Source organism: Mauremys mutica, chromosome 13, assembly GCF_020497125.1.
Source record: "Mauremys mutica isolate MM-2020 ecotype Southern chromosome 13, ASM2049712v1, whole genome shotgun sequence".
Lineage (NCBI taxonomy): Eukaryota > Metazoa > Chordata > Testudines > Geoemydidae > Mauremys > Mauremys mutica.
Genome location: NC_059084.1, coordinates 20,045,488 through 20,058,114, shown reverse-complemented (window position 1 = coordinate 20,058,114; position 12,627 = coordinate 20,045,488). Strand labels below are relative to the sequence as shown.

Below are 12,627 nucleotides of genomic sequence, written 5' to 3'. Positions count from 1 at the left end.
ATTGGCCAGGCTGGAAAGATTGAGGTTTACCCTGCTCATTCGGTAGAGCTGGTCAAAAATTTCTCTGATAGAACAGTTCTCCACTGGAAAATGCTGAGTGGATGAAATCAAATCGCTCTTCCGAAATGTGTTGGTTTTTGTTAATATTTTTTGACAGGGAAACTATCTAAATATTTTATTTAGACTTAATCATTTTTACTCAAACTGTCATGTGGCTGAAACAATAAAAACAATGTTTCAACCTTTATCAAAATGAAACATTTTGGGATATTTTTGTTTCATGGGGAGGAAAAAATCAGATGCCGGGGTGGTTTGTTTGTTTGTTTGTTTGTTTGTTTTTTCTTTTTTGTCCCAATCTGGGCTGAAACCAAATTTTGAATTCTCAGAATTTCCCATCTCAGTTTCACTTTTCAGCCAGCTCTTGTTCAGCCTCATAGCCCAGTCTCTGTCCCCCCGTAATGGATTCAGTACAGCACGGACCCATGGCTGGCACATCAGCTTAGCCTGGGGGGAGCTGTGGAACCCCTTGAGCTATTCCCCACGCCTTTCCACGGAGAGGGATCTCTCTTCAGCGTGGCCCACTGGCAGCATACCTACCTACTTAAGCAACAGTTTGGTAGGATGCCACCATCTGCCAATGTTCTGGGTGTTGCAGTGGAGACCAGATCCCAATTATGGGTGTGTAAGCAGCTTGGCCAGGCCTCCCAGCTCTCTTTAGTAAGAGCTCCCAGAGTGCATTGCCCCCTGGATTGCTCTACATGCATCTCCTCTGGCGCTGTAGCCTCTGCTGAGGCAGGGTGGCATAGTTGACCTGAGTTTCCCAGAAGGCACTGTTGCTATCTATCTTAGCTTCTTATTAGGCCCCCATTCCTGTGTTATCTGAGCACCTCACAACCTTCAATGTATGTGTATGCCACACCCCTGAGAGACAGGGCCGTGCTATTTTGCAGGTGGGGCACCGAGGGAAAGTGACTTGCCCAAGATCTCATTGGGCAGCATGGTAGATGCAAACAGGGACATTTGTGTGGACAGTTTCACTGGGTCAAGTGACTGTCACAAACATGTTAAACATCACTGCACTGGCCTTGTAAATAGATGTGCTTGCTAATGGGGCAGTATTGGTGCAGATGCACCATATTTCACCATTATACAGAGAGAAAACACCTGCAAAATGGGTCATGAGACGGCCTGAGCCACCAAAGGCTGAGGGGTCTGGATCCAGGTTTTGGGTTAGCCCATTGTGCAGGGAGGGACTAGCAGTGGATTTGAATTTCCCCAGGGCTCAAGGCAGAGAGTTCAGATCTGGAAGATGTGTGGTTGGGTTTCTTTTGTTAGCTCATACCATCTCTTAAAATGTGCCTTTAAAAAAACCTCAAGTTATCCATTCATTTGAAACATTGTTCTGAAAATATGAATCCTCTGGTAAAGTCTCTCAAGACCCTTATCAGGAATCTGCCGAGTTCTTGTAGATTTGTTTATCCTGCAGTCACAGTAAATTAGACACATGCTCTTCCTTCCTCCCTCCCATCTGACTCTGATAGAACAGTCCGTAATATGTGACTGCCATAGAACAAAACTTCCCCAGTCTTCTGGCATTCCTTTCTGCCCGTGACCCACTTACAAGAATCCCCCGAGATACCCCAGTGAAAATTTGGGAACTGGTGCAACGAAGTCATTGCCCTGGATTTGTTTTCTCACTTCACCAGCCTGCTCATCACAGATCGCTGCAAATGGAAATGACGGCCGTACTGTACTGTGGCAAGATGGTGGGCTTGACTATCCCGTTATCCATCTCATAACCCCTAGATGTGTTTAGACACTACAGTGATGAATCAGAATAATCTAGATTGGCTCATCTCAAATTCCAGCCTTGTAAAATTGTACTTGAGGCAAGTAACATTTTTATGGGCATATACATTGGATCCATCTTCCTGGTATAGGTGAACAAGGAGACTTTTTAAAATAGATTTTAAGAACTTGTACATCTAGTCACTAAGCATGTGCACAGTAGCAGTAATTGTACGTGTAAATGGCTATGCATAATCCCATGGGCAAACGATGCACTTTTGCCCATGCAGTTAGGAATATTTGAGTTTTGTGTCTGGACTGGAAAATTTTCCTGACCATTTTCCCAGGCTACTTTGTGAATAAATAAAAAATAGTAAATTAATGGAGATATCCTATCTCCCTGTGCCATCTGATCTGTGTATAGCTGTGTTAGGGGTACATATACTCATTTCTTTCAAAGTGCAGGGAGGTGGTTTTTTCGGGGAGTTAGTGCTGGCTTCGTAGTCTATGAAACAGCTTGGTGGAGTCCGAGACATCTCTGTTCTGAGGAAATGTATTCTCAGATCCACATGGAGGGTTTGTCTACCCAGCAGCCGAGGCCTCACTTGTGAAATTCTGCAAGATAAAGACATTCCAAACCACCTTGGTGTTCAGGAAGTGTTTTCAGGATTAGTCATTTAGAGAGAGAGAGGAGCAGGAATCACTGCTATGTACCTCTTGCTTGCTTCACATAAAGCTTATGGTACCACATCTCACCAGGGCTGCAGCCAGCAACTTGTGCACGACCACATGAATAACTGAGCTCCTAGACAGCTTCTTAAAGTGACTCCTGGAATAACACAGCAGTAGCTCTGAGCTCCCCAGGCAGCCCAATACTGAAGCATGGATCTATAGGCGCCGACTTTTACTTCCCCCCCTCCCCCCCCCGGGGTGCTCTGGCCCCTCCCATGAGGCTCCACCCCTGCCCTCACTCTGCCTCTTCCCACCCCCAGGCCCTGGCTTGCTGTTCTTCACCCTTCCCCAAGCTGCCAATCTTGCACCAAACAGCTGTGGCTGGTGGGTGCTGAGTACCTGCTATTTTTTCCCATGGGTTCTCCAGCCCTGGAGCACCCACAAAGTCGGCACCTATGCCTGGATCCATTTCTGCTGGGAGAGCCCCATATCCATTCATGTAAGCTCCTCGTACAGGATCAGCGATAGGGAGAGATTACATGAAACCTGACGCCAGTCATGACCATCCTGTTCCCACTGAGTTCAAAAGGAGTTTTGCCACCAAAGTAAATGGCAGCGTCAATCAAGCCCCTGCTAAGCGACGTTCATGCCTTAATCATTTATTTTTCACGCTCTGTCCCTCCCCTTTTTTCCTCTCTTCCCTCTTGTTGCTTTTATGTGATTTGCATTTAACAAACAAGTCTCCTTTGTTTGGCCGTCTTTTCTAGCACGCTTTATTTAATTATCACAGTCATTCTGCTTTTTTCTTTTCTTTTCTTTTTTCTTTTCCTTCTCTGCTTCCCTGTTCTTTCTGCTCTCTGGGATTTCCAATGCTTCACACTTCAGCCAGACTTGGTTCAAATTCAGATGGCTCCAAAGGTATTTTCAATGGGTATCTGATGAGCCCTTTTTAAGTAAGGAGTTTCCTTATTTAAAAGGCTATCACCTGTTCTGTGTGTATGTGAGAGTGATCGCACAGTGACTGTGGCCATCGCATGCCTTATGGGATCAACGCGGTATCCGCACTGGAAACTCTGGTCAAATGGCATTTCTGAGTTAACATAGGGCGCCCTGATACCGGAGCAGTTTGACCCTTGTTGCCAATGTATTTCCTAGAGCATTTGGTTTGCTGGTGCCATGGGCTGTCATAATGGTCAGTGGTAAATCCCCCCGCGTTGATGGGAATTGCAGGTGCTCAGCACCTCAGACTCAGTCCTCTGTGAGCAAAGCTCCGTTATTAGTTCCCCTGCCAGCTTGACTATTGCTCCCAGCGGTTCTAATGGTCCTTTGGAGATGGTACTTCAAGGTGAATTTCTAGTGACTGTCGTGGGGAGCGGTTGTAGTTGATGGTAAAAATAATATTGAGAGCAAAGAGCGATGCTTTCTGTGGCCTAACCAATTCCGCTGCTCATCTGTAATGTAGGGTTGCCAGTTTTGGTTGGACATATTCCTGGAGATTTCATCACACGCCAGTCTTTAATTAAAGATTAATCTTTAATTCTTGGAGACTCCAGACCAATCTGGGAGGGTTGGCAACCCTAGTAATGACCGCAGGGAACATGGGAAGACAGGCATATAGTAGGGCTCACAGTCTGAACTAACTCGCCCTGAATCTTCAAGAGCTTCTCCCTTGCCCTGTTGACTCTAAATCAGATTTCAGTCCATTCTGACTGTAGCTTTGGGTCTCTGAACATCTCCCAGTTCAGTAAAGCTGTGGGCACCCAACAGTGACCTAAGCAAAACAATCCAGAAGAACTAACTTGGAAATAACCCCGGTGCCAATGACCTCCCTGAAAGGGCCAGGGTTGCCTGTTTGCAATACCTCCAGCCCAGGGAGTCCACTCTTGGTTGCCAGCTGCTTGGGGATGATGTCACTGCTCGAAGTTCCTCTTTTTAAATATCTGTCTCTCTTTATTTCTCTTCCAGGGAAGGAGACTGGTGGCTGGCTCACTCCCTCACAACAGGACAAACGGGCTACATCCCCAGTAACTATGTCGCACCCTCAGACTCCATCCAGGCTGAAGAGTAATTGAAATCTTTTTAGACAGTTTAAAAGAACAATGCAAACAGCCTGCCAAGTATATTTTTTTCAGACATTTTTTGTAGCCTCCTAAAGGTTTTTGTGGGCTTTCTGAGCTTGCCACTCTGTTAAATGTTTTGTTGTTTTTCTCAGGCATGCTCAAAGCCAAATGTTAAGACTAGATATGTTTTCGTGCCATATACAGTGAAATCCGTCTTGAGCAACTGCGCGGGGTGGCCTGTGTAGTAGATGTGGCCCTAAAGGATCTGGGTTTTTTTGTATTTTGTTATTTTTCCAGATCAAATAGGCATTTAATTGCATATACAAGATGTTGACTAATTTGCATATGCAAATTAGGGGTAGCATGCCAATAGGCACATTTGCACCTGCAATGGCCCTATTTGTGTATGCAGTCACGGTAGTGGTCTGTGCAAACTAGGCATGTGCAATTGGCTGCACCACTAATTTTTATGTAAATCTACCCTGACAGGTTGCATGCACCATGCTGGAAGGCTTGACAGGGCTAACCCCAAATCACACAGACTCCCATCTGAACAGTGCTGCAGGCGCTCCTGCAGCTTCCACTACGCTGTGAAAATAACACCCACTTTCTGCTCCACATCTGCGGGGGGCAGAGTTCTTGGAGTAACACTGGGCTGGGATGCCTGGGGGACACTTTAATTAAAAAAGACAAGTGACTGCGTATGACACAGAATTGCGCGGGGGCGAGGGCAGGGGGGAGAGGCTTTTGCTGTTTACCTAATTATATCTTTCCCAGTAGATCCCTAGCCCCCTGGCTGTTGGGTTTTGAGAACCCTGACGAATGCCTCTGGCTGTTAATGCAACCCTTGGTTCTAGCAATCGGTGCTGTGGGGGAGGGGATGTTGGGGCATCCCTCTCTAAAACGTGGTAGCAGTAATGAGGCGCGTCTAAATCCAAGGGGTTTTCCTTGTGCTGATCTGTTGCTTGCTCTTCCAGGTGGTATTTTGGCAAGATCACTCGCCGGGAGTCAGAGCGGCTCCTGCTCAATTCTGAGAACCCCCGAGGAACCTTCCTGGTCAGGGAGAGTGAAACCACCAAAGGTAACTGGGTCCCCGGCAGGCGCTTAGGTCCATGGCGTAGGCCTATGGGGTGGTTAAGTCTTGGAGAACCATCCCTATATGGTGCTTCTGTCAGGATCAGGAGGCACAATGCAGTGGGTGGCCAGTCTGCTGGGTCCAAGCGTCTCCCCAGGCTCTGCGCTCCCTCTCACAAAGATGGAAGGAGGAGATGCTAGCTGGCGTTGCTGAGAGGGCCCCCTTCTCTGTGGATGCAACCCCTATAGTGCCCCCTGTCCTGTGCCTGTAGGTCCAACCTGTCTGCAGTACCCCCAGAACCCTTGTCCTGCACCAAGGGCCAGTACTCACCCTTAATCAGTGACTTTCTTGCTTTTAACCCTTGCGCTTTTAATCTGTCCCCGCTCAGCCAGCCTGTTCCAATGGGTGGTTCCCCCCTCTCTTTTCCCAGCTGATTGGCTGAGAGCTGGGTGGGATTGAAAAGTCTGTAAACAGTCTCCGATCTTCTGCTTGCCTCTCTTCCCTCCCCCCTCTCTCCCCCCCCCCCCCCGAGAACAGTGCAGAAACTGGGTCAGTGAGCTGGGAATAGCTGGGTAACCAATGGCAACGGGGGAACTCTGCAGTTCCCTCCTTCCTGTAGTGCCAGGGGCTGTTGGGTTTGAGCTGCTCCATGAAGACTGTGTGAGGACCTGGCTGAGGCGTGGAGCAGGCTAGCTTATACCCGGGCAGCAGCAGCAGTGGCCTCTGCATCGGCAGAGAGCCTGGCTGTGAATTACATCCGCCCTGGGTGCTTGTGCTTGCTAAGATTTCACCAGTCTTGCACTGAGCGCACCCAGGTCAGAGCAAGCAGCATAATTGCTCTGAGTCTTACAGAGATTTAGATGTGTGGGGGGGGCGTGTATTTAGTTGATATAACTGGGGAGGGAGGCTGAATGTTGTGTCTCTGACATGGGTGAGTTCTGGGGCTGTCTCCAAGCTGGTTTGGAGCGTGCAATCCAAGGCCCCAAGCAGCTCTCTGCCTGCTGACATGAGATGTTCTGAAGCTGGTGGGTGGGACGGTGAAGTTTAGGACTGGTATAAATGGGGGTATATAGTAATTTACGTAGCAACCCTCCTCTAGAGGGATTCCCATGTGTTTCAGGCGTAGGCTTCATCTGTGCTTGGAGCTGGGTGCGTGATTCCCAGCTCGTGTCGGCAGCTCGCCCTAGCTCTCGTTGCACTAATGCACTACAGATAGTAGTGTAGCGGTGGAAGCATGGGGAGCAGGGACTGGCAGCATGGGCGAGCTGCCCTGAGTATGTACCCCTGGGGTCCGGAGCAGGTTTGTCCCCCTCGCAGCTAGCCTGTGCCACTGCTCACCACTGCCTGTGCCACTGTAGCCAGCTCAAGGAGAGCTCGCGTGAGTCTACACAGAGTCTCAGAGCCTGGCTCAGACTCGGGCTCGTGGGGGTCAGGTTACTGAACTAAAAATAACTGTGTAGATGTGGGCTGGAGCTTGGGCTCTGAAGCCCACCCCCATCCCTAGGCTTCAAAGCCCAATCTCCAGCCAGAGCCACATCTCCATGGCTTTTCTTTGCGCCGCAGCCCAAGTCAGCCAGAGTGTCCCAGACTCACTCCCCCTCCTCTGTTGTGCACTCATCTCTGGGGCAGAAGGTGGCAATGCTACGCAGCCATGATGCTTGTAGTGCCTAGAGATCTTGCCCAACTCCAGGGCTCTGTGGCAGGCACTGAACAAAGTCCTGGGAAGGCAGCCCCTCCCCACGAGAGCTTAGCCTTTAGAGATCAGACAGAGAAGGGAGATTATCCCCATTTTGAAGAGTAGGAACTGAGGCCCAGGGGGAGTTTCTCAGGTCACATGAGATGTCTGTGTTAGCTCAGTTCCCGGCTCTGCATCTCCCGAGTTCCAGGAAAGCGTGTTCAGGAGGGGAAGTTCAGACTAACTTCTCTCACTTCAACGACTGGGTGAACCTATGTGAACAAAGAGTCACCCAGGGCTCTAGGGTGTCTTTTGCTGCAAAAAATCCATTTAAACCAATAAAAAGAGGAAGCCTGGAACATTTCACTGCTTGAGAGTTGTCTTGGTTTGGATTTGTGCTGAGTCGGATTTTCGACACTCCACAACAGCACAAGTCTGTTGAGCAGGTTGCCAGTAGCTCACTAGGTCATGCAAGCTGCAAATTTTATTTTTGTGTGTGAAGGCCTCTTTGCCCTGAAATGAGTCCAAACCACTCCCTCGCCAGGACTGACCCTGCTTGCCTACCTAGAGTGCCCACATCTATCCTGGTGGAGCCCCCGTTGTCCCCCAACGTTTACAAATGGAAATAACACGTGCACAGTCCTTCCTCAGCCTATTGGAGCAATAGCTTGATTTAATTCATAGGCTTGTTTGTAGGAGGGCGTGAGAAGAAACACAGGTACGGACTTTCTTCTGTCTGGGTGGGTGGGTACTCCACCCCCGCTCTGCCCTGAGACCCCACCCTTTCCCCGCCTCTTCCTGCCCCTGCTCCGCTCCCTCCCCCCTGCACCACCGCTAAACAGCAGTGCCACCATGCTTGGGATGGCGAAATGGCTAGAGCCGCCCCTGGGCCGGTGGGTGCTCCAGGGCTGAGAAGAAAAGCTAATCTGCTCTTCGAGGCCTCTGGGAGATGCCTCTGTCTCAGTACTACTGCCAGTGAGCAGTTGGATAACTGTAGCGGCGATGTGCTGCTTCCACATGTGTCCAATGCCAAGTGTTTGGTGGAAAAGGCCCTTTTAAAGTACGTCTGCAGAGTGTGGTTCTTAGTGTGGGTTGACTGACTCAAGCTATCTCCGCACGATGGGAGAGCACTCAAAATAGCGGTGTAGACACTGGCAGTGGCTCCAGCTAGTCACCTGAGCTCGGACCCAGGGGCTCGGGTAGGCTTGGACTAGGCAGCTAGTCTGAGCTGCCTCCTGTGCTGTGATGTCCACGCTGCTATCTTTAATGCACTTTCTCGAGCAGAGCTAGTGGGAGTCTATTCGTGCTGGGAATTACACCTCCCAGCTGCAGTGTAGACAGACCCTAAGAGGGCTACGTGGTATAATGTTTGGGACTGGGAGCCAGGGCACATGGATTTTCTTCCTAACTCAGCCACTGGCTCGCTGTGAGACCGTGAACAAATTGCTTTGTTGCTCTGCCAGTGTTTCCCCATCTGCATAGAAGGTGTTGCACTTCACAAGAGGTATTTTTAGGCTTAATTCAGTGTTTTCCAGCTCTCATGACTTTATTGGGAGGTGGGAACCAGCAGATACTGCAAGACTTGCAATGAAGCTCCAGCTCGTGGAGTCATGTGATTTTTTTAAACATTTGTGGTTTTATTAGCCCTTCCTGGTTGCAGAGGAAAGCTGGAAAATGTGATCCCTATCCACTCCACCTGCCCCTACAAAGGTTCAAGAATCAGAGGCATATAGACTTCTGGTTCTTTTTGTTTTTAAAAATATTATGGCTTTTGGGGGTGGGCTGACCCACTATTTTGAACACGTGGGTTGGCACTCCTGTTAATGAACAGGACACTGGTCAAATTTTGGCACCAAATGGAGGTCTGGGAGCTCCTGAAAATACTTCATTAAGTCTTAGAATCAGCATGATCTTTTTTCTTTTTAATTCCAATGAAAACAGTTTATATGACTAAAGTACCAGCTGTCCCCTGCAGAGCTGGCAGCCTAAACATGACAGTGCTGGGCCGGTGCATGAAGCACTGACCTGGAGCCCCCAGTGAGCTCCAGAATCCCAATGTCCTCCAAAGCTGGAGGGTGTTGGGGTTTGGGGATTAGCCTGGGCCCTTCCTTTGAGAAACTGATGAAGAAAATTGAGATTGGCTTTAAACATGGTTTTTAGCCTGAGGGGTCTGTCACTCTCGTATCTAGCAACAACCCATCCGAGGCGCAACACCCTCTTACTTCCTCTCAGATAGGGGGGGCTTGGAGCTCTCCTCCCCACCCTTCCAGCTCCCACAATCCAACTATTCCTCTCTTTGGGGATTGGGACTCAGCTGGTTCCTGCCTAGGCAGATTCCTCCTTTGTTGCTTTTGTTGTTATCTGGAGCCTTTCCCAGTCGTGCATTCATCTTCGCTCCTCTCACATGGCTGCTTGCCCTGTTGCCAACCCAACCAGCACTAGCAAGGCTCCAGAGGTCACGTTCCCTTTTGCCAGCTGTTTTCCCCTCTCCCGGCTTCGCTCCTGTAAGCCAGCAGGGATTCTTCCTATTCATACCTCATCCGGGAATCACACAGGGAGGCACCTTTGTCTTCTTACCCTCACTTGCCCACAGGGAGGTAATGGCAGGGCCAGCTGATCCTAGACACCTCACCAAAATATTCTGTATCTCCCTGTACGTTCCACTGAAGAGCCATGCCCCCATTTAACGGGAAGTGGCTGGTTTTTGTGCCTGCCCTTTTGTGTACTCCGCATTTTGGTGCTACTCGTTTCATGTTTCTTCCCCTCCGCTCTCCTGTTGATGCCTTGTTAAGCCAATCCAGTGAAACTGGAACAAAGATTACATGCTGTATGGGCCAGAGAAGTGGTCGGGGGTACACCTGTGTGAGTGGCTGCTGTGAAGTTGCTGTCCTGTTGCACTGGCATGTCCAGGATCTCTTCCATGGACACAGGATCAAGACTTCCTAGCGGGATGGGACTGTCAGCAAGGCTGTGTGTATTCCCACGCCCTGCGGCTGTACAGCACCAGGGAGAAAGCAGCGTGCAGCTCTCACACCCAATAGTTGTTTGCATTGGTTCTCCCCTCGTCTTACTCTGTCACACGGCTACCTTAGGCCTGTTCAACTTATCCCAGTCTTAGGATGACACATCAACCGAGTTACGTCTCTAAAGAGCATGAGTGCCCCGGCCCCGGCCCCTGCCCCACCATTCCCTTCCTGTAAACCTCAGAGGAACGAGACATGCACTTCTATTGCACCCGACTCAGTCGTTTTCCCCCTGCTCTTGGAGTGTCCCCTCAAGGTAACCAGGACTGAGGTGCACCTGCTCTCCCCACAGGTGCCTACTGCCTCTCGGTCTCTGACTTTGACAACGCCAAGGGGCTCAACGTGAAACACTACAAGATCCGCAAGCTGGACAGCGGTGGCTTCTACATCACCTCCCGCACGCAGTTCAACAACCTGCAGCAGCTGGTGGCGTATTACTCCAGTAGGTGTCGTGCACTGGTACCGAATGCAGCTGAACCCATTTCCTGCCCTGCATTCCTTTACGGCCTACGCAAAGTAAAGTGTAGCCAGGCCTGGGACAGCCACCCAGGCAAAGCAGGGCCTGTGGGTTAGTAATGACAGAGGAGAGGGTGTATTGCCCCAAGAGTTGGGTTTGAAGGAGGGGAGAGGGACTGCTGGACAGATGAGGTTAGGGCGAGTGTACGAGGTGTGGGGAACAGCCTGGTAAAAGCACAGCATTGAGAGTGGGAGATGGAGACATCCGAGGGGGGTGTACGGAGGCACAGAGAGGTAGTTGGGGGCAGGCTATGTAGGGCCTTGCATGTGAACTGAGGCTGTGTCTGTCTCCCCCTTCACAATGGGGAGTGGGGAGAAGGTTGGAGCAGCTCCCTCAGTGGCTGCAGTGGTGGGACCTTTGTGTGGACAAGGCTCCTGCAGCTTCTGGTATTCAACACTGCGCCACTCTAGACTTGCTCTGATCAGGTTTTATTAGACAGGGCTGCTGACATCTTCTATCTTAGTGCGTCCTTACAAGCTACCACCGACGCAGCTGCACCATTGTTGGCAATGATGGGTAACTTTGCCAATAAAAAAATCCCCAGTGTAGAAAGCCCCAGGGCTGCATTGTGGTGGGGATGGGAGGCCTGGGGTTGGCCCACAGCTTTATTTTGGCAGGTCGAGCAACCAAAAAGAGACGCCAAAGGTCTGTTTTCACTTCCCTGAAAACATACAGGATGCCAGGAGACTTGGTGATTTTTAGATAGAGGGAGCAAACGCCTCCATCCCTCCCCTCTAGCCCTTGTCTCCTAAGGAGGTGTCATGTCTCAGCAGGGGAGACACATACTAGATGTTAAGAGGGAGATTATCAAGGAAGGAAGAGTGTTTGTTTTCTCCCTCCCCTCTGCAATGCAGAGAACAACCCCCTAGAGACCTCTGGCCTAAATGCCGTAGCAGGTAAGCAGTGAATGGCTGGCTCCATTTGAAGTGTGGCGGGGGGATGTTGTCTTCCACATGGAATGCAGCCCCCCGGGCAAAAGGGTCCCAGACACCCTTCCTACTGAAATAAAATGGAGAAGAGCCAAAGAATGGGATTTTAAGTAAGAAGGGAGGGGATGATGATCAGAACAGACTCTGCCGCTTTGGAGGCTGGCAGATGCCGTCTATCTAAACTCCCCCTGATGCCTGTCTATCTTCCCCCTTGCCAGAACATGCTGATGGCTTGTGCCACCGTCTCACAAACGTGTGCCCAACTGCCAAGCCCCAAACGCAAGGACTTGCTAAGGATGCTTGGGAAATCCCCAGGGAGTCTCTGCGACTGGAGGTGAAACTGGGGCAAGGCTGCTTTGGAGAAGTGTGGATGGGTAAGGATTCTTCCAAACACACATGCCTAAGGCGGCGGCAGCATTTGCCTGGGCCAGGGAGTATCTGCTCATCTTGACTTGTTAATGAGCCAGCTGGTTTTCTGACAGCGAGGGCTGGATGAGCGAATAGGAATTTCAGCCTTTTATTCCTTGCAGCAAGTTGAGTAATCCCTCCTTCTTGGGTGGGAGTAGGGGTGCTCACTGGAGTGATGCAAAGCATCCCCCTTGCTAAAAGTGCCCCCAAGGGCACTCTGAGGGAGCGTCTCTGCCCACCAAACAGGCCGTATAAATGGGGTGGGAGGGAATAACTTCTAGCGCCATCAGAGAGCCGTGGATTGCAGCCAGTGCAGTGAGCACTGGCCAAGGAATGCTGATGTGTCAGAAGTCGGGTGGGACGCGGTGAACTCTGCAGCTCTCCCGGTGCTAGTCGGGCTGTGCACTTGTAGGACTTCCACGCCTGGTGCAGCATCATCCCTGCACATCCTGTTGATAGTGTGTCATGGCATAATCTGGC

General features: G+C 50.3%; 1 protein-coding gene across 3 annotated transcripts in view; it reads left to right on the top strand.

The window, feature by feature from the left end:
* Positions 1-12,627, top strand: part of SRC (SRC proto-oncogene, non-receptor tyrosine kinase) — a 70,887-nt gene that overhangs the window by 46,602 nt on the left and 11,658 nt on the right. For all 3 annotated transcript variants that reach the window (XM_044985263.1, XM_044985264.1, XM_044985265.1), the window contains 4 exons: positions 4,426-4,524; positions 5,498-5,601; positions 10,586-10,735; positions 11,958-12,113. In XM_044985263.1, coding sequence (XP_044841198.1) covers positions 4,426-4,524; positions 5,498-5,601; positions 10,586-10,735; positions 11,958-12,113 — 509 coding nt within the window. The remainder of the gene's footprint in view (positions 1-4,425; positions 4,525-5,497; positions 5,602-10,585; positions 10,736-11,957; positions 12,114-12,627) is intronic.